The 22464-nt window shown below is 35.0% G+C and overlaps 1 protein-coding gene across 3 annotated transcripts in view; it reads left to right on the top strand.

Moving 5' to 3' along the window:
• Positions 1-22464, top strand: part of PhKgamma (phosphorylase kinase gamma) — a 73069-nt gene that overhangs the window by 17656 nt on the left and 32949 nt on the right. For all 3 annotated transcript variants that reach the window (XM_089102902.1, XM_089102901.1, XM_089102903.1), the window contains exons 3-5: positions 2317-2483; positions 6789-6909; positions 16438-16601. In XM_089102902.1, the coding sequence (XP_088959028.1) occupies positions 2317-2483; positions 6789-6909; positions 16438-16601 (452 nt within the window). The remainder of the gene's footprint in view (positions 1-2316; positions 2484-6788; positions 6910-16437; positions 16602-22464) is intronic.

Raw genomic sequence — 22464 nt, 5'->3', positions numbered from 1 at the left:
TGATTGGATGTGTTTGGGGGAATGGTGGGCGTGGAAGGGACGTTAGTCGCCTTCCAATTACTTTCGACTATCGAAAAGGGCACAAGCCACTCCAATTTCCAATTTAATGAACCCTTTTCGAAGTTTCTACGACAACTTCTCTGATACGAAGTGCCCTGCTCTAAAGGAAATTAATAAATAATACATTGTGCCAACATCGTTCTTATATGCCCCCAGGGCATAACTTAAAACCCTTGCCCTGACGGTTGTGGGGGAGTGTCCTCCTCTTTACTTAGGCAGCGCGATCGCGCTGCCTATGATTTATACAACAACTTTCTATATAAACCTTATATGCCCCCAGGGCATAACTTACAACCCTTGCATTGAGGGCTCTGAGGGGGTTATCATCCTAAAAGACCTAATTTCCAGAACGTTCAACTACGTTGAACAAAATGGATATCTCACAATTTTGGTTGGATGTGTTTCGGGAAATGGTGGGCGTGGAAGGGGCGTTAGTCACCTTCCAATCACTTTCGACTATTAAAAGGGGCACAAGCCACTCCAATTTCCAATTGAAAGAGTCCATTTCGAAGTTTGTTCGAGAACTTCTTTGACACGAGGTTCCCTGGTCTAACGGAAAAAATTAATAAACAATACACTGTGAAAACATCGTTCTTATATGCCCCCAGTGCATAACTAAAACCCTTGCCCTGGGGGTTGTAGAGGAATGTCCGCCTCTTTTATTAATCCCCTTTTTCTTGTCTCGTTCTCGAGTGTCCCCGTTCTTTACTTAGGCAGCGCGATCGTGCTGCCTATGATTTATACAACAGCTTTCTATATAAACCTTATATGTCCCCAGGGCATAAATAACAACCCTTGCACCGAGGTTTGAGGTCACTGAGTTGCACTGAGGGCTCTGAGTGGGTTATCATCCTAAAAGACCTAATTTCCAGAACGTTCAACTACGTTGAACAAAATGGATATCTCACAATTTTGATTGGATTTGTTTTGGAAAATGGTGGGCGTGAGAGGGCAGTTAGTCGTTATCCAATCATTTTCAACTATTAAAAAAAGGCACTAGCCCTTTCAATTTCCAATTGAATGAGCATTTTTAAGTATATACGATCAAAGCTTTCAATAATAACTTTAAATGCCCCCAGGGCATAACTTATAATCCTTGCACTTAGGGCCCCGCGGGGGTTATCATCCTAAAAGACATAGCTTCCAGAACTTTCAACTACTTTGAACATAATGAATATCTCAAAATTTTGATTGGATGTGTTTGGGGGAATGATGGGCGTGAGGGGGGGGGGGGCTAGTTGTCCTCCAATCACTTTCGACTATTAAAAAGGGCACTAGAACTCTCGATTTCTAATCGAATGAACCCCTTTTGAAGTTTCTACTTTGGCCCCTTCCATATGAAGTGCCCTGCTCTAAAGGAAAAAAAAATAAATTATACATTGTGCCAACATCGTTCCTGTATGCCCTCAGGGCATAACTTAAAAACCTTGCCCCGAGGGTTGTGGGGGAGTGTCCTCCTCAAAAACATATTTTCTATCTGGAAATCAACAACGCTGAACAAAATGGCTATCTAAAAATTTTGATTGGATGTGTTTGGGCGAATGATGGGCGTGGGGTGCGCCGGGCTAGTTGCCCTCTACTCACTTTCGACTATTGAAAAGGGCACTAGCCACTCCAATTTCCAATCGAATGAGCCCTTTTTGAAGTTTCTACGACAACTCCTTCGATACGAAGTGCCCCGGTATGGAGAAAAAAAATAACACATTGTGCCCACATCGTTCTTTTCTTAGGCAGCGCGATAGCGCTGCCAATGATTGTGAAGTGTTTAGGGTTACAATCAAGATGACTGTATTGTCTATACATTATTAATTAGTTAATAATATATTATACATGCATATATACATGCAATGATGTGACTCTGTAAGCTCAGTCAGATTCGACCCATCTCGGAATGGGTACCTGGAGAAAGTTGGGGTAAAAACAGGGGAAGCTTCGGATGATTACCCCTCAACCATGCATTGCACCTCCGGCCGAAGGCAGTGAATCAGGAGATCGGTACTTGCGCAACGCAGCCCATTGGTCAGCATGTGAAAAAGTTTTTTTTTCGGAATCGGCTCCCGTCTGAACAATGTATTTCCTCTAAAAAAAAGGAAAAGAAGAAAAGTTTATTATTTAAACCCTACTAACCCTTTCAGTGTTGGTTAACTCTCTCACTCTCACTTGTCAGGTAATAAAAATCACTTGTTGTCAGGACATGCTTTTCCTGTCGTATGTGTTAGGTCCTTTGATTCTTTTGTTTTTCCCTTTATTATTTAGAGGGGTCAGCTCTACAGTGCGGAGATGTGTTGAGAAAGAAACTGGAAAGTCTTACGCTGTGAAGATAATAGACATCAGTAGCTCGCTAGCCGACGGCACCTCTGTGCGAGATCAGGTTTTGCACGAGATCCGAATGCTGAGAGAAGTAGCTGGACATCCTTATATAAGTAAGTCTTTAGCCTATTGGATAATTTTTTCCCTTCTCCCAAACACAAAATTTTAAGTCCACTCGCCGCTCCCACAGAAAAAATTTCAGTTACATCCCCCAGCCGTGAGGTAAAACAGGATAGACTTACCAAAATCATGTATGAAATTGATAATCTTTTAATGATTCTTTCTGATTTTATTCAATCTTGATACATTCTATACCCGCCTTTATACATTCTATACCTGTTTGTACCCGCTTTTATACATTCTATACTCGTTTGTATAAGATTGTTTTTTTCTGAGCTGGCGGTTAGTGATTGGCTGAGAGTTACATGTTCCTACCAATTGTATTGCCAGAAATAACTGTTTTATTATTTATTAAATAAAAAAAACAAGTTTTTAAACTTAAAGTAAGGAGCGACATTAAAACTTAAAACGAACAGAAATTATTCCGTATATGAAAGGGGCTGTCCCCTCCTCAACGCCTCGCTCTTTACGCTAAAGTTTTTTATTGTTTTAAAAAATAAAGTTGTGAGACAGAGTCAAACTTTAGCGTAAAGAGCGAGGCGTTGAGGAGGGGACAGCCCCTTTCATATACGGAATAATTTCTTTTCGTTTTAAGTTTTAATGTCGCTCCTTACTTTCAGTTTAAAAAACTTGTTTTTTTTATTTAATTTCTGATTGTTTTTTAGTTAATACAGCTTTTATTTTGGCTCACCGTCATTGAATAAGTAAACAAAACTTGCATAAAAATTTTACTTTTCTTTTGCTAAATGGCTGTCTCTAAATTTGGTTCGGACGTAATTTACAAATTAACTTACGTAACGAACTTCTATATTCGTATATTTTACTTCTGGCAAAAAATACAAAGTTGCAGATTTTTGCAGATATGAGCTTGAAACCTATTTTATAGGGTTTTCTGATACGCTGAATCTGACGGTGTGATTTTCATTAAAAAATTTTCACTTTTAGGGGATGTTTCCCCCTCTTTAAAAAATCAGGTGAGTTTTCTGAGGCTCGTAGCCTTTGATGAGTAATACTAAACTTAACAAAATTCATATATTTAGAATCAGCATTATGAGCCCATTCTTTTGATACATTTATTGACATCAAAGTTCCGTTTTTAAAAGTTTCGCTTACTATTGAGCCGTATCGCTTGTTTTTTTTTTATTGTTTTTTTTTATTAATTATATGTTATTACATATATGATGGGGTTATCCCCTTAGTAAATACCACGCTCTTTAAGTTAAAAGTTAAAAAAATTTAAATTATCAAAACCCAGAATCACAAAGGCCGTTTAATTTGAATAGATAGCTCTTTTGAAAGCACTAAAAAAAACTGTAGCGTAAATAGCGTAGCATAAACTTGGGGGAGTCCCCCCTCATATACGTAATAATTTCTGTTCATTTTAAGTTCTAATGTTGCTTCTTACTTTCAGTTGGAAGTACTTGTTTTTTTTTTATTTAATTTCTGATCGCTTTTTAAATAATGCTTGGAAATCCGGCGCCCCCTTCATAGAAATGTCCCTTACCCCAAAGAAACATCCTCCACGGAAAGATTCTCCCGAGTAACCCAACCTCCAGCCCCCCTCCCCCCCACCACAAAAAAATTATTCCTGAAAATGTCTGTATACTTCCCAATAACCAATACAATATGTAAGCAATGGGCAAAGTTCATAACTTGCAGCCCTTCCCCTGGGACCTGTGGGGGATTAAGTCATCTTAAAAGACATATTTATTAGATTTTCGACTATGCTAAACACAATGGCTATCTCAAAATTTTAATTGGGTGACTTTGAGAAAAAAATGAGCGTTGGAGGGGGCCTAGTTGCCCTCCATTTTTTTTTTGGTCACTTAAAAAGGGAACTAGAACTTTTAATTTCCGTTCCAATGAGCCCTCTTATGATATTCTAGGACCACTGGGTCAATACGATTACCCCTGGGAAAAAAAACAACAAATAAACACGCACCCGTGATCTTTCTTCTGGCAAAAAATGCAAAATTCCACATTTTTGTAGATAGGAGCTTGAAACCTCTGCAGTAGGGTTATCTGATACGCTGAATATGATGGTGTGAATTTCATTAAGGTTCTATAATTTTTAGGGGGTCTTTCCCCCTTTTTTCGAAAATCAGCCAAATTTTCTCAGGCGCATAACTTTTGATGGGTATGATTAAACTTGATAAAGCTTATATTTTCGAAATGAGAATTAAAATCTGATTCTTTTGATCTATCTATTGGTACCAAAATTCCGTTTTTTAGAGTTTCGGTTACCATTGAGCCGGGTCGCTCCTTACTTACAGTTCGTTACCACGAACTGTTTGATTATATCTATAGTTATTATCACTATTCTTTATTAACACTATTTTACTAGTATTTGTTATTGTTGGTAGGAGTAACATATGAAGCATACTACAAATTTCGTACGCTTGAATGGTTAGACAAAGATCTCAGCTTGTCATGAAAATGGAAATACTTATGTTTATTTAATATAGACAATAACGAATCTCATAATAAGTATGCTAGATTTATCTATGCAAAGTGATGTATTCATAAATTTAGTGTACTTAAGGCTAAGACGAAAAAATCTGTATTACTTTGGCTACGTTTCATTCGCTTTGATTTATATTCGGAGAAAAAAAAAATTGTGAAAATCGAGACAGTCACAAAAATACGCACCGTTAACTAGTAAATTTGGAATTTGTCAGTTTTTTTCAGAAATCGGGAAAAAAAACTTGAAAATTAGTGAAATTCCCAAATTTCTAAAATAATCAAGATTTAATTTTCCAAGATTAGTTACCTCTATGGGGGAAGAGGGGGGGGGGGGTAACACTCATCCTACTGATTCAGCTCCTTTGCATGGATACATCTTTGAATAAACAAAAATATATGTGCCTTTTGATGATATCTCTTCAATATATTGAGTAGATTTTTGGGACTGGACCCATATTTTTGACTCCACTGCCTTATGCCTTGGGTTGTATATTGTATAAGGTCAAGCAACTGTTTTTCAGAGCTAAATGTTATATACTTGTTTTCATTATTTTAGTTACTAAACTGATTTTCCCCTTAATATGCACTGAAACGTATCACTTGATGAATATCTTAGATATATACATGTACAGGGAAGTATAAAAAAAAAACTCGTTGCGTACAAGGGGGAGGGGGCTAAGACGAACGAATTTTACAGAATGGGAGGGGGCTTTTTCCTACTTTTATCTATTTTTTACTTGCTTTAATTTACTGTCGCAAAATTAAGTTTGGAAAATAATTTTAGTCACAAAAACACCCATCTTGAACTAATGGATTTAGAATTTGTCACTTAAATTAGTCAAATTTCCAGTTTTATGTAGTATTTTGGATATATTTTCCAATTTAAGATACATCGGGAGCAGATGTTTTGGGCTTCACGGAGAATCCCCTAACTGAGTAGCCAAAATTGCTAAGTGCAGCCAGAAGAATTTCCTGCGAGATGTGCTTACAAGGACAATGACAGGAGTCGTTTTAAGACACATAATTTTTTTATTTTTTAATTACCCATAACTTTCTTGTATTTCCTGTCTTGAACACTGGCAGGGGGGGGGGGCAATAGGAAATTGAGAAAAATACTGGTAACAACAAAGCTCAGGGTGGTAGTTGCCCCCAATCCCGTTGGGAAACTTCCTGGCTGTGTTCATGTTTCCTGTACCTCATATATCTTCATTGTCAACCTCCTAATTGCACCTGTCTGGTAGCCAAGAATTTCTCTTCGGGAGAAATATTTTCTTTCGGAAAAGACATTCTATATGTTCCCACTCTACTTTTACGCTTAGCGAAGTGAAGTTTTGACCTCGAAATTGCATCCCTACCCTATTTCCAACCCATTTCGAACTCGTTTCCGACCCACCCCCATTATCCCTCAAGTTAGGCTGAATTCAATTAAACATAAAGTAAAATTCCGTTTCTAAAGTTTGAAACAGCTTTTAAGTTGAAAAATTCAGATGTAATTTTGTAATTTTGCATTAGTCATAAAGTTATAAAGTATAAAGTCATAAAGTATCTCTTTCAATTTATTTAGTTTTTACGATTTTTTTTTTATTTTGTGTCGTCAACATTGCCAACTTCGTCAAGGAATTCCATGCTACAGTCAGTTGAATTCTGACATCTATCTCTATTTACCTTTGAGTCTAGTGTGACTCACGACTTTACAAATTAGGGTTAGGGCACTATCGTACGTATTTGTAGCTTTGAGAAGGTTCAAGGAGTCATTGTTGGTTCTCCAGTTAGCTTTAACACTAAGTTTGTTTAAGGTCGCTCATAATTCACTTAAACCTCTTTTTTTGTTGCAGTTGAGCTGTATGACGTTTTTGAATCAACGACATTTATATTCCTGATATTTGAGCTCTGTCGACGAGGAGAGCTGTTTGATTACTTGACTAGCGTAGTTACACTATCAGAAAAGAAAACGAAGTAAGTGGGTTTCAAAATAAATACTGATTTAAAGGGAAATGCACAGATAACCTTTGGGGAGAGGGGGTGTCGTAAAAATCGCAAAAACAGGCAAATTTTGCGGAAAATGTAGGATATTAGGGGTTCCTGCCCCCTTCATTTTTGCAACCCCTAACAGATTCTGAAAGATTCCTTTCCGGAGCATCTTTTGATAAAAAAAAAAGCCTTTTCATATTTTCATTGAAAAGAAAAAAGAATGTAAAAATTACAATTTTGACTGCTAAAAAGGTTAGGCTAAAAAAAAAAAAAAAAAAAAAAAAAAAAAAAAAAAAAACTTACAAAACATAATAAAAATTTTTTTAAATGTATTTTTTTTACGAGTGAAATAATGTTTTTTTTTTGGGGGGGGGAGGAGGTTCTAGACGGGTTATCCCCCGGTAGAAAATGGCTAAATCATAAATTTTATATTTTGATTGTCACCAAATAAAAAGTGTATGCACCTGTTATTTATTTTAATTTGGAAGAAAAGGAAGTAAAGGTGCAGGATTTTTACTGAATTTGCATAAATTAAAAAAAAAAACTAAAAAAAATTATACAGACATTCCAAGTTTTCAGGACTTGGGTTTTTTTCTTTTTATTTGAAAGTTCTTTTTATTGTAATGGTATTATTTCAGTATATTGGTATTATTTCAGTATATTGGTATTATTCCAGATGAACCAGGATGGGGACAGTGGGACAGGCGGTAGTACCACGAAAGATTAGCTACTTCCTGTAAAGTGCCAAGGACATCAAATGATAATATTTTCCCCCCTGAATCCGTCTTAGGTTTATTTGCACGTGAAAACCATGATTTTCTAGGATTTTTTTCCGTTGTTTCATATTTATGAAATATTTTTGGACAGTGCCACATTTTCGTCAGTGTTGCCACGCCGAAGCGTGAAAATAAATAAGCTAAATTAATTAGTTAAATTTGACAACGGTTTTCATCTGTAAAGAATCAAACATTGACAATCTGTTGATTCCCAAAAATCACTATAACTTCTTTAGCTGTATGCTGATATTTGTTTTGACTTACTTTTGCTGATTTTGACCCACGTTTTATTTTTCTAAATTTGGTGCCTGCTACTACCAAAAACTGCATAACTTTGTAACTGCATATAGAGGTCTTTTCCATTAAACATTTTATTCTCCATTTTTATAATTTTTTAAGATATCAAAAAATTAGTAAGTGTTTTTTTGTATTTTTTATGCTATGAGATGTAAAGCTATTCAGTCCGAAATAAGAATTGTTTTCAGTAAAGTATAAGTTATTTTCTTCTCATCTTAGTTTTTGTTCGTTTTGAGTTTGAATCGGTTGTTTGTTGTAATTAATGTTCGTTTTGGGTTTCATTTATTTAATGATGGTGATTTGTGGTAGCTTTACACTGTGAAAATTTTTCGTCTTTGTTTCTGGTCATCTTTTGTTTAATGTAGCTCCTTACTTTCCTTTTTATTCTTTTTTTTGGAATTTTTTTGTTTTTTTTTAATTAATCAAAGTAAACACCAAGCGCTAGATAGTTTTACTTAACGTTTCATTATTAAAAGAGTAAAAATTCCCGTTCTATTTCCAACATCAAAAATAAGTTTTTTGATTTCAAATGATTTAATAATTTTGTTTGCCGTTTCTTTATAGTGCCTCTCGAAATTTTAAGAATAACAACTTTCCACGTGATTATGTATAATTAGCGTTTGCATCACCTAATTTTTGTATCTCTGACGATTTTGCTAAAAGAGGGTCTATATATTTATAGAGGATCAGATTAAATATATATTTTTAGAGGGTCACTAATTTATTTATTTTTAGGGGGTCAGACTAAAAGAGGGCCTATATATTTATATAGGGTCAGATTAAATATATATTTTTAGAGGGTCACTAATTTATATATTTTTAGAGGGTCAGACTAAAAGAGGGTCTATTTTATTTTATGGTATTTTATGGTTTTTGTTCTTATTCCCAGATTTCGCGAATATTTTTAGTTATAATGGTTGGAAATTATTTGTCACCATGTCTTGGAAATTTTGAGGGAAAACCGTATTCATCATTTCCGGGATAGAATATGGATTATTGCAGGTGCCAAAATGACAGCATTTTAATTTTGTAAGAATTTGAAAGGCTTGCCAGCAATTGTTGGCTAATGAAATGTAATTGCAAATTTCTTGCAGCGAATGCTGGAATTATAAGGTCACCTTTCCATATTTGTTGCACAGTATTAAAATAAACTTCCCCTGTCTTTTGTATCAAAATATCCCATTTTGAAAGTTAACATTTTAAAGCTGTAGAGAAGTCTGTTCAGATGACTGTGTCTCTTTCTCCCTCTTCCCCTCCTCTCTCACTCTTCTCTCTATCTATTCTTCCGTCCCTGTCTGTCTATCATTCTTTTTCACCCCTCTCTGCTTCTCACTCTCCTCACTTCTCTGTCATTTCTTTCACTAAAGCACCCAATCTCTCTTCATCTTTATATTCTTAACAACAGGAGATGTGCTAGATGAGAATTAAAATTATACTAACGTCCAAGGGATGTGAATTGATCCTTAGTTTTGAAATTTAGTTTAGCCATAAAACTATTTTTCATTTTTGTTGGGTTATCAACCCAAAAATTACCCATTTGTTGACTGTTCCGTGGTTTTTGGCTAAAACCTCTTCTGCTTACTTGAAAAGGATTCGTAAGGACCTAACTAATCCTTTTTCACATAGTTCTTTATCAAATATAGGTTATGTTCACTTCGGGATGATTTCAAATGTTAAGTATATTTTTATTGAATCCAATGACCTTACAGAACCCTATATTGATCTACTCATCAGCTTGATCTACTTGTGAGTGTTTATACAGCTTTAAAATTCCTTGTTTCTCTCAAATCAGGATGACCGTATCAATCCTACCCCCCGCCCCTTGCATATTGTTGCCTTTTTTGTTACACAAACGTAAATAAAAGTTGCAAGTCGCTGCAGTTCAGTAGTTCGAGATTTTGACAGCAAACAGCTGTATGTACACACTAACAGCACTGGTCTTCTCCAACAAACATGATTTTCATTTTGCCGACTGAAGTGCAGCGTTTCTTAAATTTTTTTTTTTTTATTATTATTATAAACTAATGACCCCTTTGGATTTTGTATTTTAATCTTAGTTGTTCATAATCCTTGAGGGGTATTCTGATAGCAGAAACAATGTCACTATGCTACTTCTACTACTACTAACCACATACTGCAGCATCAAGCCACCTGATCCCATCACAGCTGCGCTCAGTCCTCCCCCATCCCAACCTATTCAAATCAATTCGAGTTATTTTATTGTTTATTTCACTGTGCATTACTTATTTCAGTTCAATATATTTTTTCTAAATCCAAAGAAGAGGATATGAAAGTCCAGCCAAAAAATTTCAAACGAATAAAACAGGAGCTTTTGAATAAAAATGTTTTGTTTGAAGACCAATCTTTCGTACTGGATAAGCAATTTATTTGGCTCATTCCCAAAATTCATTCCCAATTCCCAAATATCTGCCTCAATTCATAAATTGCCTCATTGCCAAAATTCATAGTGAAAAATGGAACAAGATTTGACGTGTGGACTGCTGGTTCTCTGCAGCTTTAGCAGATTTTTGTTTTACATATTTACTTTGTTTAATTACCTTTTTTCGTTCCTAGGGCCTGAAATATCCTGGCAGAGTAAGATTAAATATATTACTGGGGCCGTTGGTGTAATATCAACCCCGAAGGCAAACTTATTAGGCATTTAGAAGTTTTTGAACAAAATAGATGTCTTAAAATTTTGATTCGATATCATTGGGGTTAGAGTAGTGCCGGATAGTAGAAAAGGAATCGAGGTGGGGGGTTGATTGTCCTTCAGCGGCTTTCGGCTTTTAAAAAGAACACTTGAACTTTCAATTTCCAATCGAATTACCCCCTCCCATAGCTTTTCCTTTTGAAGTGGGTGGAATTTTTTTGGCCGTTTTCTGTGCTTCATTTTGAAGGGAAGCAATGGTTTTTTTGTTTTTTTTTTTATTTTCCTTCTGCATTGGAGTCCCCTTAGCCAAAAACTTCATATAACTTTCAGGCCAATCGAAAAATTTTGACCAGTTTTTGAGCCACCTTTGTTAAAGGAGGGAGTAATTTCAAAGGCACTAATCCTTTGAATAATTTTTTGTACATTGGTCCCCTTGGCTCAAGGACTCACGGCTGTAAGTTTCAAAATGATCAGGGAAAAAAAGTTTTGCTGCTCATATCTGGGCTCCTAACCCATCCCACAGCACAATTATGTAGATTTTTTTACCAGGGGAATAATCCCTGAAAGTTCTTTGCCACTGAAAAAGGGGGGCAAGATCAAACATGCCCCCCCTTTTTTCCAGTATAAAATATATCCGTAAAGAATTGACAGTTTGTCTAATTTATGGTCCTTATCACAGGACTCTAGGGGTTGTTTCATACTTGGATGCATATTTATTGGTACTTTTATCTAATCTGAACAAAATGGCTACCTTAAAATGTTGATAAGATGTCCTAAGACGTTACAAAAAGAGCAGATTTTGCTAATAAAATAAAAGCAATATCACTAGATTCCATATTTTATGTTCTTTTCTAATTTTAGTTGCGAAAACTTTTCCCACGGCCCCAGTTTTAACCTTTATCTTACCCTACTATGATACTCAGCCCCCCTAAAACACGAAAAAGAATAAAAATTACAAATAAATACTACAGGATATTCTACACCACATATTCTGCCTATATTTGGAAAATACGTATTCCAAAATTCCTTTTTCTTCTTTTTATTTTTATTTGTCGTTTTTATTTTTATTATTTTTTTTTATTACGACCTCTTCCCACCACGACATAGCATTGCACTGAATGTTATTATACACACAAAAAATATTGACAAATTGTTCGTCCATGATTTTGGTGTTTTAAAATTTTTTGTTCAATTGAAAGAGTCGTAAAGCAGCCTAGAATTATTATTGTTGTTAATGTTGGTGGGCGTACTTTTATTATTATGGGCGCACCATTAATATAATAAACATTAATAATATAATAAACATTAACTTAATGTTTATGGGCGCACTTTCAAAACTGAGGCGAGGCTCAGGCAATGAAGACTCACTGCCTCTGTACCAAAAAACGTCGCTGGGCTGGTTTCCCCTCGCTTGAATTAATTTTACAATGTATTCTTGTTTTGTTTTTGTTTTTTTCAACGTATTTAAATGTGAAAAAATAGGCGAAATTGTTTGAAGGTATAAGACATTTTGAAAAAAAAATCAGGGGAGATGCACAGGCTCGAACCCCTATCTTATCCATGCGTATGCGCTTCTATGCGTATCGAATTTTCCATTTCAATACACATTTTTTTGCCACTTCCAGTACTTTGTAATTATTTTCAATAGTTGCCACCGCGTCAATTTTAGCCAACCCTTTCAACGATTCTTCAGCAAATGATATTTGGCGAACACGTGTATTAGTTTAAATATATGAAGCTTAAGCAAATCAGAGTTCCGGAGAGTTCCGGAGAGGTCCTTTTATTAGACAGTGAAACAAATAAATGGATGTTCCGATGACACATTCAGTTATCATCATCAGTAGAGAGCCCTATTTTTAGCTAAGATTAAAACAAACTAAGTGTTAAGACTAAGACAAACTAAGATTAAAACAAAAAGTATTAAGATTAAGACAAAAGTAATGAGATTAAAACATAAAGTAGTAAGATTCAAGGCCGTATCCAGGGGGGGGGGGTTACCCGGTTTGAACCCCCGCCGAAATTTTTTGACCGACTCGAAAATAAGTCGAAAATTAGTAAAACCTAGGTAAAAATCAGTAAAATTAGTCGAAAACTGAGTCAAAAATTAGTAACCCCCCCCCCCCAAAAAAGTCAAAAATTAGTAAAACCCCCCTGAACAAAAATCCTGGATACGGCCCTGGTAAGATTGCTCTTAAGTAGGTTGCTCTTGGTATAATAATAATAAGCAAAATACTGCAGATCATGAGTATCGCAATGCGATTGCGCATATATTGTCCTTTGAATACTGCTGAGCAAACGGTGTTGGTAGTTATTTCAGAAGTTTGAAAATGTCGGATGCTGCATTTTGCGTAACAGTGGTGAAATGTTCTAGCTAGCTGACATTATACAAGATTAAAAAAAACAAGTTTTTTTCAACTGAAAGTAAGGAGCAACATTAAAGCTCAAAACGAACAGAAATTATTCCGTATATGAAAGGGGCTGTCCCCTCCGCAACGCCTTGCTCTTTAAGCTAAAGTTTTTTATTGTTTTAACAAATAGACTTGTGAGAAAGAGTCAAACTTTAGCGTAAAGAGCAAGGTGGTGAGGAGGGGACAGCTCCTTCCATATACGGAATACATCCTGTTCGTTTTAAGTTTTAATGTTGCTCCTTACTTTCAGTTAATAAAAACTTTTTTTTTTTTTTTTTTTAAATCTTATATAATGTCAGCTAGCTAGAACATTTCACCACTGTTGCACAAAATGCAGCATCCAACATTTTCAAACTTCTGAAATAACTACCAACACCGTTTGCTCAGCTGTATTCAAAGGACAATATATGCGCAATCGCATTAAGATACTCATGATCTACAGTATTTTGCTTATTATTACTATACCAAGAGCAATTTTACTACTTTGTTTTAATCTTATTACTTTTGTCTTAATCTTAATACTTTTTGTTTTAATCTTAGTTTGTCTTAGTCTTAACACTTAGTTTGTTTTAATCTTAGCTAAAAATAGGGTTCTCTACTGATGATGATAACTGAATATGTCATCAGAATAACCATTTATTTGTTTCACTGTCTAATAAAAGGACCTATCCCTTTCCGAAACTTCTAAAAAAACTTCTTTTGTTTATTTTATTTTTGAACGTTTTTGAATTAATGCAGGTTTTGATTTTGGCTCACCGTACATGAATTTTTAAAACACAATTTGCATACTAATTTTACTTTTATTTGGTTAAATGGCTTTCTTCAAAGTTGTTTAATTTTATTTATGGACGTTTTACTAGTAATAGATTCACATAACTTACGAATTAACATAAGTAGCGAACTTCTATATCCATATGTTCTTTATACGTACATTACGGGGCTCACTGCATAGTCAATACCTCGCACTTTACGCGAAAACTATAATTTTTTTCTAGTTATTTAAAAATGACCCGTTAATCACAAAGGCCGTTAGTTAGAATAGATAGCTCTTATGAAAGTACTAAAAAAATCTTTGGCTTAAAAAGCGAGGCATTGACTAGGGGGCGAACCCAATCATATACGTAATAATTTCTGTTCGTTTTCAGTTTTGATGTTGCTCCTTACTTTCAGTTGAAAAACTTGTTTTTTTTTATTTAATTTCTGATCATTTTTTCAAATAATGCTGGGAAATCCGGCGCCCCCTTCATAGTAATGTCCCTTACCCTATGAAAACTTCCTCCATGGAAAGATCCTCCCACATAACCCCCTAACCCCCCTCCCATCCCGCTACCAGAAAAAATCCCCACTGAAAACGTCTGTATACTTCCCAATAACCAATAATATATGTAAACATTGGGTAAAGTACATAACTTTCAGCACTCCCGCCGGGGACTTTAAGGGATTAAGCCATCCTAAAAGATATATTTATTATATTTTCGACCATGCTGAACAAAATGGCTATCTCAAAATTTTGAACAGGTGATTTTGGGAAAAAAATTAGCTTGGGAGGAGGACAAGCTACCCTCCATATCTTGATTACTTAAAAGGCACTGGAACTATTGGTTTTCGTTCGAATGAGTCCTTTAGCAACATTATGGGACCGCCGGGTTGATACAATAATCCCTGGGAAAAAAAAATAAATAAACCCACACCTGTGATCTTTCTTCCGGCAAAAAATACCAAATTCCTTTTTTTTGCAGATAGGAGCTTGAAACCTCTACAGTAGGGTTCTCTGATACGCTGAATCCGACGGTGTGATATTCATTAAGGTTCTACAGATTTTAGAGGATGTTTCCCCCTTTTTTAGAAAATCGGGCAAATTTTCTTAGGCGGGTAACTGTTGATGGGTATGATAAAACTTGATGAAACTTATATATTTGAAATCAACATTAGAATATTATTCTTTTGATGTTGGTATCAACATTCCTTTTTTTAGAGTTTTGGTAACTATTGAGCCGGGTCGCTCCTTACTTACAGTTCGTTGCCACGAAATGTTTGATACAAATCGTATTAAGATTATAAAACAAACTATAATTATACTGAACAAAATTATCACTTTCGGGTCAGAACAAATTTCCGGTCCACTGACTTAGAGGGTTCATTAACTGTCTTGACTTCTTTAATATTGCGTAGAATCTTTAATAAAGGTGGTACAATCTTTTTTCTTCTAACTAAAAATTAAATGTTGCTGAATTTAACTTCTTTTCTTCTAGTTGCTAATGAAAGGCTGCTGAATTTATAGTTGGTCTATCATCTCAATATATACGACGTTGATATTTTGGTATTTTGGCGTTGCCATTGCGTTGAATTTTTAACAAAGGTAGAGAAGAGTTCTATTTGGAACTCTTATTTGTTTTGTCTTGGAAAAGGCAGTGTGGTCTGGGAAAAAATACCAACGTCGTATATATAAAGCTTAGGAGGAATGGTTGCGAAGGGCGGGAATTATAATAATAATTTATTTCAGAACTTTTCGGCCATATAGAAAAAATTACATTGGCACTCGTTTTAAAAATCTATCCTTTTGCTCGCAAACGAACGCTAAATTACGTTGCTTTTACTATCGCAAAGAAAACGTAAAAAAAAGGTCACAGGATAAATACACTAACAAAATAGGGAAATAAGGAGTTAGAAGTATTATATTCTAGAAGAAAGTTCTAATCATCATTCTCTATAAATATTCACTATTCTAGCTTACAATGATATTATATTTTTTTTTGTCATTTGTGGCACCATCTGCGGGGAGTGGCAACAAAATGACTTTGGAAAAATTAAATATCTTTAAGCTGCTACTGCTACTACTACTACTGCCAACTCGATGCAGCAAGAAGCCTCCTAAGGCCAACAGAGCTCCGCGCACTCCTCCTCCATAAGAATTTATTCAAAGCTCCCCTCGTTATGCCAAAAAATTTAAGTTAGAGTTTGCTTTTTATTCTTCTACCGCAATAGATGATTTTTTTTTTTTTTCAAAAAGCAATTTAATAAGGACACCTTAGACGGTCAGTCATTTTGATCAAAAGCTTCTGTCAATCAATTGAATAAAGCATAATTGACCATCGAGGAACCTGTTTGACGCTTGAATCAAGCGTTGACGGTGATTGATAGAAAGTTTGAATGACTCAATCGGTTCCTGGACGGTCAATCGTACTTTAATCAATTGATTGACGGAAGCTCTTGATCAAAATGATTGACCGTCTAGTGTGTCCTTTAGCCAGCTTCACTATCATTGTTAAATAAATGGCCATGTCAGTTAAAATATGTCAATCAGAAACGAACAGACATGAAACACGCAAAAAAAATGTTGTGGTTCAATCTTCGTCATATTTATTGCTTCCATTTTCAGGCTGATAATGAAACAGCTGTTTGAAGCTCTGAATCATGCCCATTCGATGAATATAGTTCATAGAGATGTAAAGCCCGAAAATATACTCTTGGACGATTTGTATAATGTCAAATTGACAGATTTTGGTTTTGCAACCAAGCTGAATCCTGGCGAAGTTCTTTTTGGTAAGGCCGGTGTGGATTTTGCTATATGGCTTAAATGTTGTCACTAGAATTCGCGCACCATTTGCGCGCCGATTTGGCGCGTCTTTTGAACTTTTTACCTTTTTGGCAATAACATTAATTAAGACGCTTCCAAATTGTGAACATTTTAAGTAGATGCTAAATAAATCCTAAAATAATGTGTTAAAAATAATGTTTATGAAATTGTGTAGGGTAGTGTCTGTGCCCTTTTGTCATCGAATGTGTGCGAAAAGGTAATATATAACAGAAAATAAATAAAAGTTCGAATAGGGATAAATCCTTTTATTAGACAGTGACAGTCATCAGCAGAAATACTAAAAAAAAACTCTGTTGATGAATGTCACTGTAAATATGACCGAAATGTTCAGTATATTTTGTGATTGTTATTATGTGGTCTTCGAAATTACCTGTGTAACAGAAAAATGTTATTTATAAAATAATCCAGAAGTTGTTATTGATAAATCAAACGTGGTTTAGACACGTTAATGCCATTTTCATAAACGTTTAAACATCAAAGATAACAATCCAGATATTCTTTTTTGTCTTTATTAAAAAAGAATAAGGCTAATAAAGTAAGGTATTCCGCTATTTTGGAATTGTTTCTACCAACTGATATGGTGCCAACTATAAGTGCTAAGGACATTGGAATAGTTATTTCACTGATCAAGGGCAATTTGTACCTAAATTTGCATCAGGATACAGCCCTTTATAATACCGTCTGTACAGCTATATTCATGAGTTTCCACAGTATAGGGGGCAAGATGACAGCCCCATAAAGACCCATTTACTCTCTTCTCCTGTGCTGCTTTATAGTTTTTCTAACTCTTGCTAAAGAGCCCCCTAGTTACCATCAGTAAATGAGGCGGATTTTTAATCCATATCATTAAAAATAGCTAAGTAGCTATTTAGCTACTTTGCCTAAATTTGCATCAGGATACAGCCCTTTATAATACCGTCTGTACAGCTATATTCATGGGTTTCCACAGTATAGGGGGCAAGATGACAGCCCCATAAAGACACATTTACTCTCTTCTCCTGTGTTACTTTATAGTTTTTTGTAACTCCTGCTAAAGAGCCCCCTAGTTACCTTCACTAAATGAGGCGGATTTTTAATCCATACGATTAAAAATAGCTAAGTAGCTACTTAGCTACTTTACCTAAATTTGCATCAGGATACGGCCCTTTTTAATACCGTCTGGCCAACCTTAAAATACCCATTCCACAAAGAGATTCTAAAGGGGGGAATAAAAGGGGGATATATTATCCCCCTTCTCCTAAAGGGGATAAGGGAAGGAATAACTGTGAAAAAGTGAACTGCGAGGAAAATGTCGTACTTCGGAGTAATATTCGCAAGAATTTCAATTGGGGGGATGGTTTAAAGAACGAAGGCCCCCTTCTTTCTGAACACGGTTTGTGTCGATAATCCCAGCCATGACAAAAAACTGTAAGCATATTTAAGTATCTTCTTATATTTAAGTATCTCCAGTATTTAAGTATCTCCTTAATATTTTCATCTGTTTGCACAAGTGGTGTTTACAACATATGACAATGAAATAGGATTTAAAATAGTAAGATTTTGATGATGTCAAGTCAAATTTCAAATATTAAAGATATATCATTTAAAAAGGGTTCCCAATTAGGGATGCACGCGTTATTGGGATGCGAAAGGGATTTTTGGGGGGTGGTTTTAGATGGCCATTTAATTACTTTAGGGGGTATATTCATAAATATAGCATGGCATTTCAGAAAAAAAAAATTGTAGCTTATTCTAAAGAGAGACGTGATATAGTTGGAATTTTCAAAGGAGCGTAGACCTAAAAAAGAGGGAGATACATTAAGGAGATATATAAGGAAAATTAAGGAGATACATAAACTGTAAATATTGTAAATATATTGAGTGGAAAATATGAGGTTAAAGATTATATTTGTATGCTTACCTGCACAGGACAGTGAGGATGTGCATCTCCCGAGAAGAAGATTTGTTCGATAAATATCCCATACTTGAAAATCACGAGCTGGAATTTCGTTTTTGTGATTTCAGAGCCCTCTCCCTCTTTAGGGGAGGGGTAGCCCCCTTGTGCTTTGGATAATTAATCTTTTAAGATTAAGCTCTACCACTCTCAATTTTTTTTAAGAGTTAAACTTTAGCGTGAAGAGTGGCCCTAAGTATGAGAAAGTCACTACCTTCCTTAACTCCTGGCTCTTTACGCTAAACCTTAACTTCTCCTTAACCGTGTCAGGTTTAACAAATTGGCTCATAAAATAGAGGTAGCCTAAACATGAAGTTGCTGCCACCTCTTTAACGCTCCGCTCTTTTGCTGTTAGTTTTGGTGGTCCTGATCATGCAAGTTATTGGTCCTATCTCAATTCTATATTTTTGGTCAACCTTCTCAAGATCATAGGCGGGCATGCCTTGTTTGCCTCTCATTACAGGCAATCTAACGGTCTTATGTCAATTCTATATTTTTGGTCAACCTTCTCAAGATCATAGGCGGGCATGCCTTGTTTGCCTCTCATTACAGGCAATCTAACGGTCTTATGTCAATTCTATATTCTTGGTCAACGTGCCTGAGACTAGGCAGGCATCCCTTTCCAAAAACTAACAAACAAGTATGTGTCCAATAAAAGAGTCATGCATACTCCCGCCATTTACCCGTGCAGCCCAAGCCATTTAAACATTTGCCTCTCAATTACTTGAACTATCTGTCTTGGCTTTTCTCTGTCTACAATTAGCCATGTCTTGATGCAACCATATGCAACCTACTGCAAAATACTTGGTAACTTCAATTCAATGTTTTTGTTTTTTTCAGTATTATAGGTATGTATGGTTTTAGCTTTTTTTTTTGTTCTATTAAACTACTACAAATTGGATTCAATTGATATTCTTCGTTATCTCTATTTATGCTAATCCCTGTATACATAATTCGTTTTTAATTTCTTTAATCTCTCTAAAACTTTGTAGTAGTCCCTTTCGTAAATAGTTGCAGTCACTAGTAGTTACAGTCGCAGTCGCAAATAGTTCTGTTCGCAAGTTGTCGCAGTCACAATTAGTTGCAGCGGAAAGTAGTTGCAGCTGTGGTTGCAGTAGGGGGTGGGTGTCAAAAAGTACTTTTTAAGGTATAAATCAAACTTTTAAAAAGGAAAAATTTCATCACACATTTGGTTCTGTGGGTATGCGCCCACCCCTCGTGGCCTGAGCATTATGTATTACCAACAATAATGTTTTACGTTAAGTACACAGAAAGTATTCAACAGTTACGGACTGAAAACATGTCAACTAAAGACAATACATTTTCTTCCGGGACGTGAGGTACGGACAATTGACAAATGACATTAATGTTCCCTAAATGAATCTGGAATGCTCCTGATCTGAAAGAGGTGTATTACCTACTTGAGGTTGGCTTAATATAAACATTTGGGGCCCTCTATTTATATCCCTGCGTGATTCTAATATCAACAAGACGGAACTTGGCTGCCTTCCTAATAAGATGTGCGTATATGTAGGTGACATTCAGATGTATATCTATGAATTGTCTGTGTCGTGACCTACCCAACTGACATTAGGGACAGGTGGAAAAAATGAAATGCGTTCCAATCAACTGCCAAAAACAAAGAAAGAAAAAAATATTTGTCCCGTTTCCAATATATGTAACGTAAATAAACACATTATGCAACAACGTGCATAGATGAAACCATGATTTTAAGCTGTGTTGTACTGAAGTGCTAATAGGAGTGGAGAGATTTTTGATGAACGTTCTAACTATTTTTGTGGCGTTAATGTTTTTTTTGAGTTTATTAATTTTTTCTATATTTTTTATTTATTTATGTATGTGTTACATTATTTGTATTTGCTTGTTGCACTTAAATGCTAATAGGAGTAGAGAGGTTTCCGATAACTATTTCTAACTATTTTTGGGGCGCTACTATTTTAAATATTATTTATTTTTTTATTTTTTTTTAGTTGTTTTTTATTTCATTTAAATTTTACGTTGTCTGCATTAGATTTGCATATTGCATTTGTATGCTAATAGGAGTCGGGAGGTTTCAGATAAAAGCTCTAACAATTTTTTTGGCGCGTTTTTTATTTATTTTTATTCATTTTGTTTATTTATTTATTTTTATTATTGTTAGGTGGTAGCCTTCATTTATATTTTTGATAATTTTGTTTTGGAATTTGAAATTTAAAGAAAATTGAGAGATCCTTTGGAAAATAATAATAAAAAACACAACTCTCTTTTAGATATTCTTTCTTCTATCTAGATTTTCTTTAAAAATTTAATGAAAATATGTTTAGAAAATTTCCTTTGAAAATCTAGATTCCCTTTGAAAAATTTTAAAAAGACAATTCTCCCATTTAGGACATTCCCCTTTGAAAATTTAAAAAATCCACTGGCATTATTGCCATCTTCTGCATCAGCAAACGTGGGCTTTTCAATCAATACTATTCAGCCCTGTTCCTTTTGACTCAATCTGTGAGTTGAAATGAGCTACTGCATTGGTTGCTCCTTATTTATCTTGAATCTGCTTAGATATTTTGCAGCAAATCTTTTGATTCTAGGAGTTTAAATATCAGAGAATATACATCGAGTTCTGTGCCATTTAAATTTCTCTGTAATCGTTCGTGCATTTGTTCTTTGATCTGAGGATGACTACTGATATAAGTTGAAACAAAAATTATCTCTCCTGCTTTATGAGAATATTAAAATTTCTAAAATGTTTAATTTTTCTGATTTGTTTACTTATGAATTTAAATCTTTGGAAAATTATGTACCTTAGCGGGTCTGAGTGAACTAGTTTCAGCCCTAGGATAAAAGTTGAGTTGGTCCTGAAAAGCAAAACGTCCTTCTAAGGTTCTTGGGCTACAAAGAGATTTCTAAATAAAAAAAAGTAGGGCGTTTAATTCCTCTTCTTGACAAACTTTTTTTTTTATTTTAAAGAAAACAGATGTGCTTGGTAAATGGAACTTTTAGAGATTTTCAAATATTGACCAAGCTTATTCTAAAAGGATCCATTCACCCGACTCTGTTGCTTTTTTCACAAAAAAAAAAAAAAAAAAATTAGCAATCCACCGTATAGTTAAATTTGAAGAAGTTCTGTAAAAAGAAGAAAAAAACTTCGTGGTATTTGAACCACAAGTTTTGATATTCTGTCTAAACCTAGAATCTGTATTTTGCAATTTTTTGCGAGAGCACTGCAAAATTGGGATTTGAAACAGGAAAAATAGATAAAGACACCGTGGTTATTAGGTTCTGTCATTCTAGAATGTCTGTACTAAATTTCGATGGCCAAGTAAAACCGGTGAGATATGTTTTTACCCGCTTTAGATGCTGGTACATCTCAAAAGGTATACGAGACTGAAAAATTTTGACTACACCATTGGAATGGCCGTGTCGAGACTAGGGGAGTCTAAAGCATTTCTCTTTTATTAGGTTGTAAATTGCTGAGAGCTTCAGGACTGAATATCATTGTATCTTAAACAGTCTTTCTGCTTTCATTAGTACTTCTCAGTAATCTTCCTTATTATGGTGATTTACTTTCTTGTTTTTTTGTTATTGCTGTTGATGCCTTGACAAATATGCTTTTATAAATAATTGATGCTTTTATAAATAATGACAAATATAAATGAACAGTAATATTGGCTGTCATTGTGATTATTATTTGTTTTTTCTGGTGCTGTGGCAAATAAACACAACGTTTGAAATAAAATTGTTTTCACTATGGGAAATGACGCCCTGGCCTTTAGAGCGCTTAGGGACGTTAGCACTACTTCTGTTTGTGGTAATTCCTGTTCGTTTTAGGTTTGGCTTCACTATTCTTCGTTTCGAGTCAATTTTATTATTTGGAA

This window comes from Artemia sp. Qi Xiang Cuo, chromosome 17 (assembly GCF_049724085.1).
Source record: "Artemia sp. Qi Xiang Cuo chromosome 17, ASM4972408v1, whole genome shotgun sequence".
Lineage (NCBI taxonomy): Eukaryota > Metazoa > Arthropoda > Branchiopoda > Anostraca > Artemiidae > Artemia > Artemia sp. Qi Xiang Cuo.
This window is presented reverse-complemented; position numbering and strand designations above follow the sequence as displayed.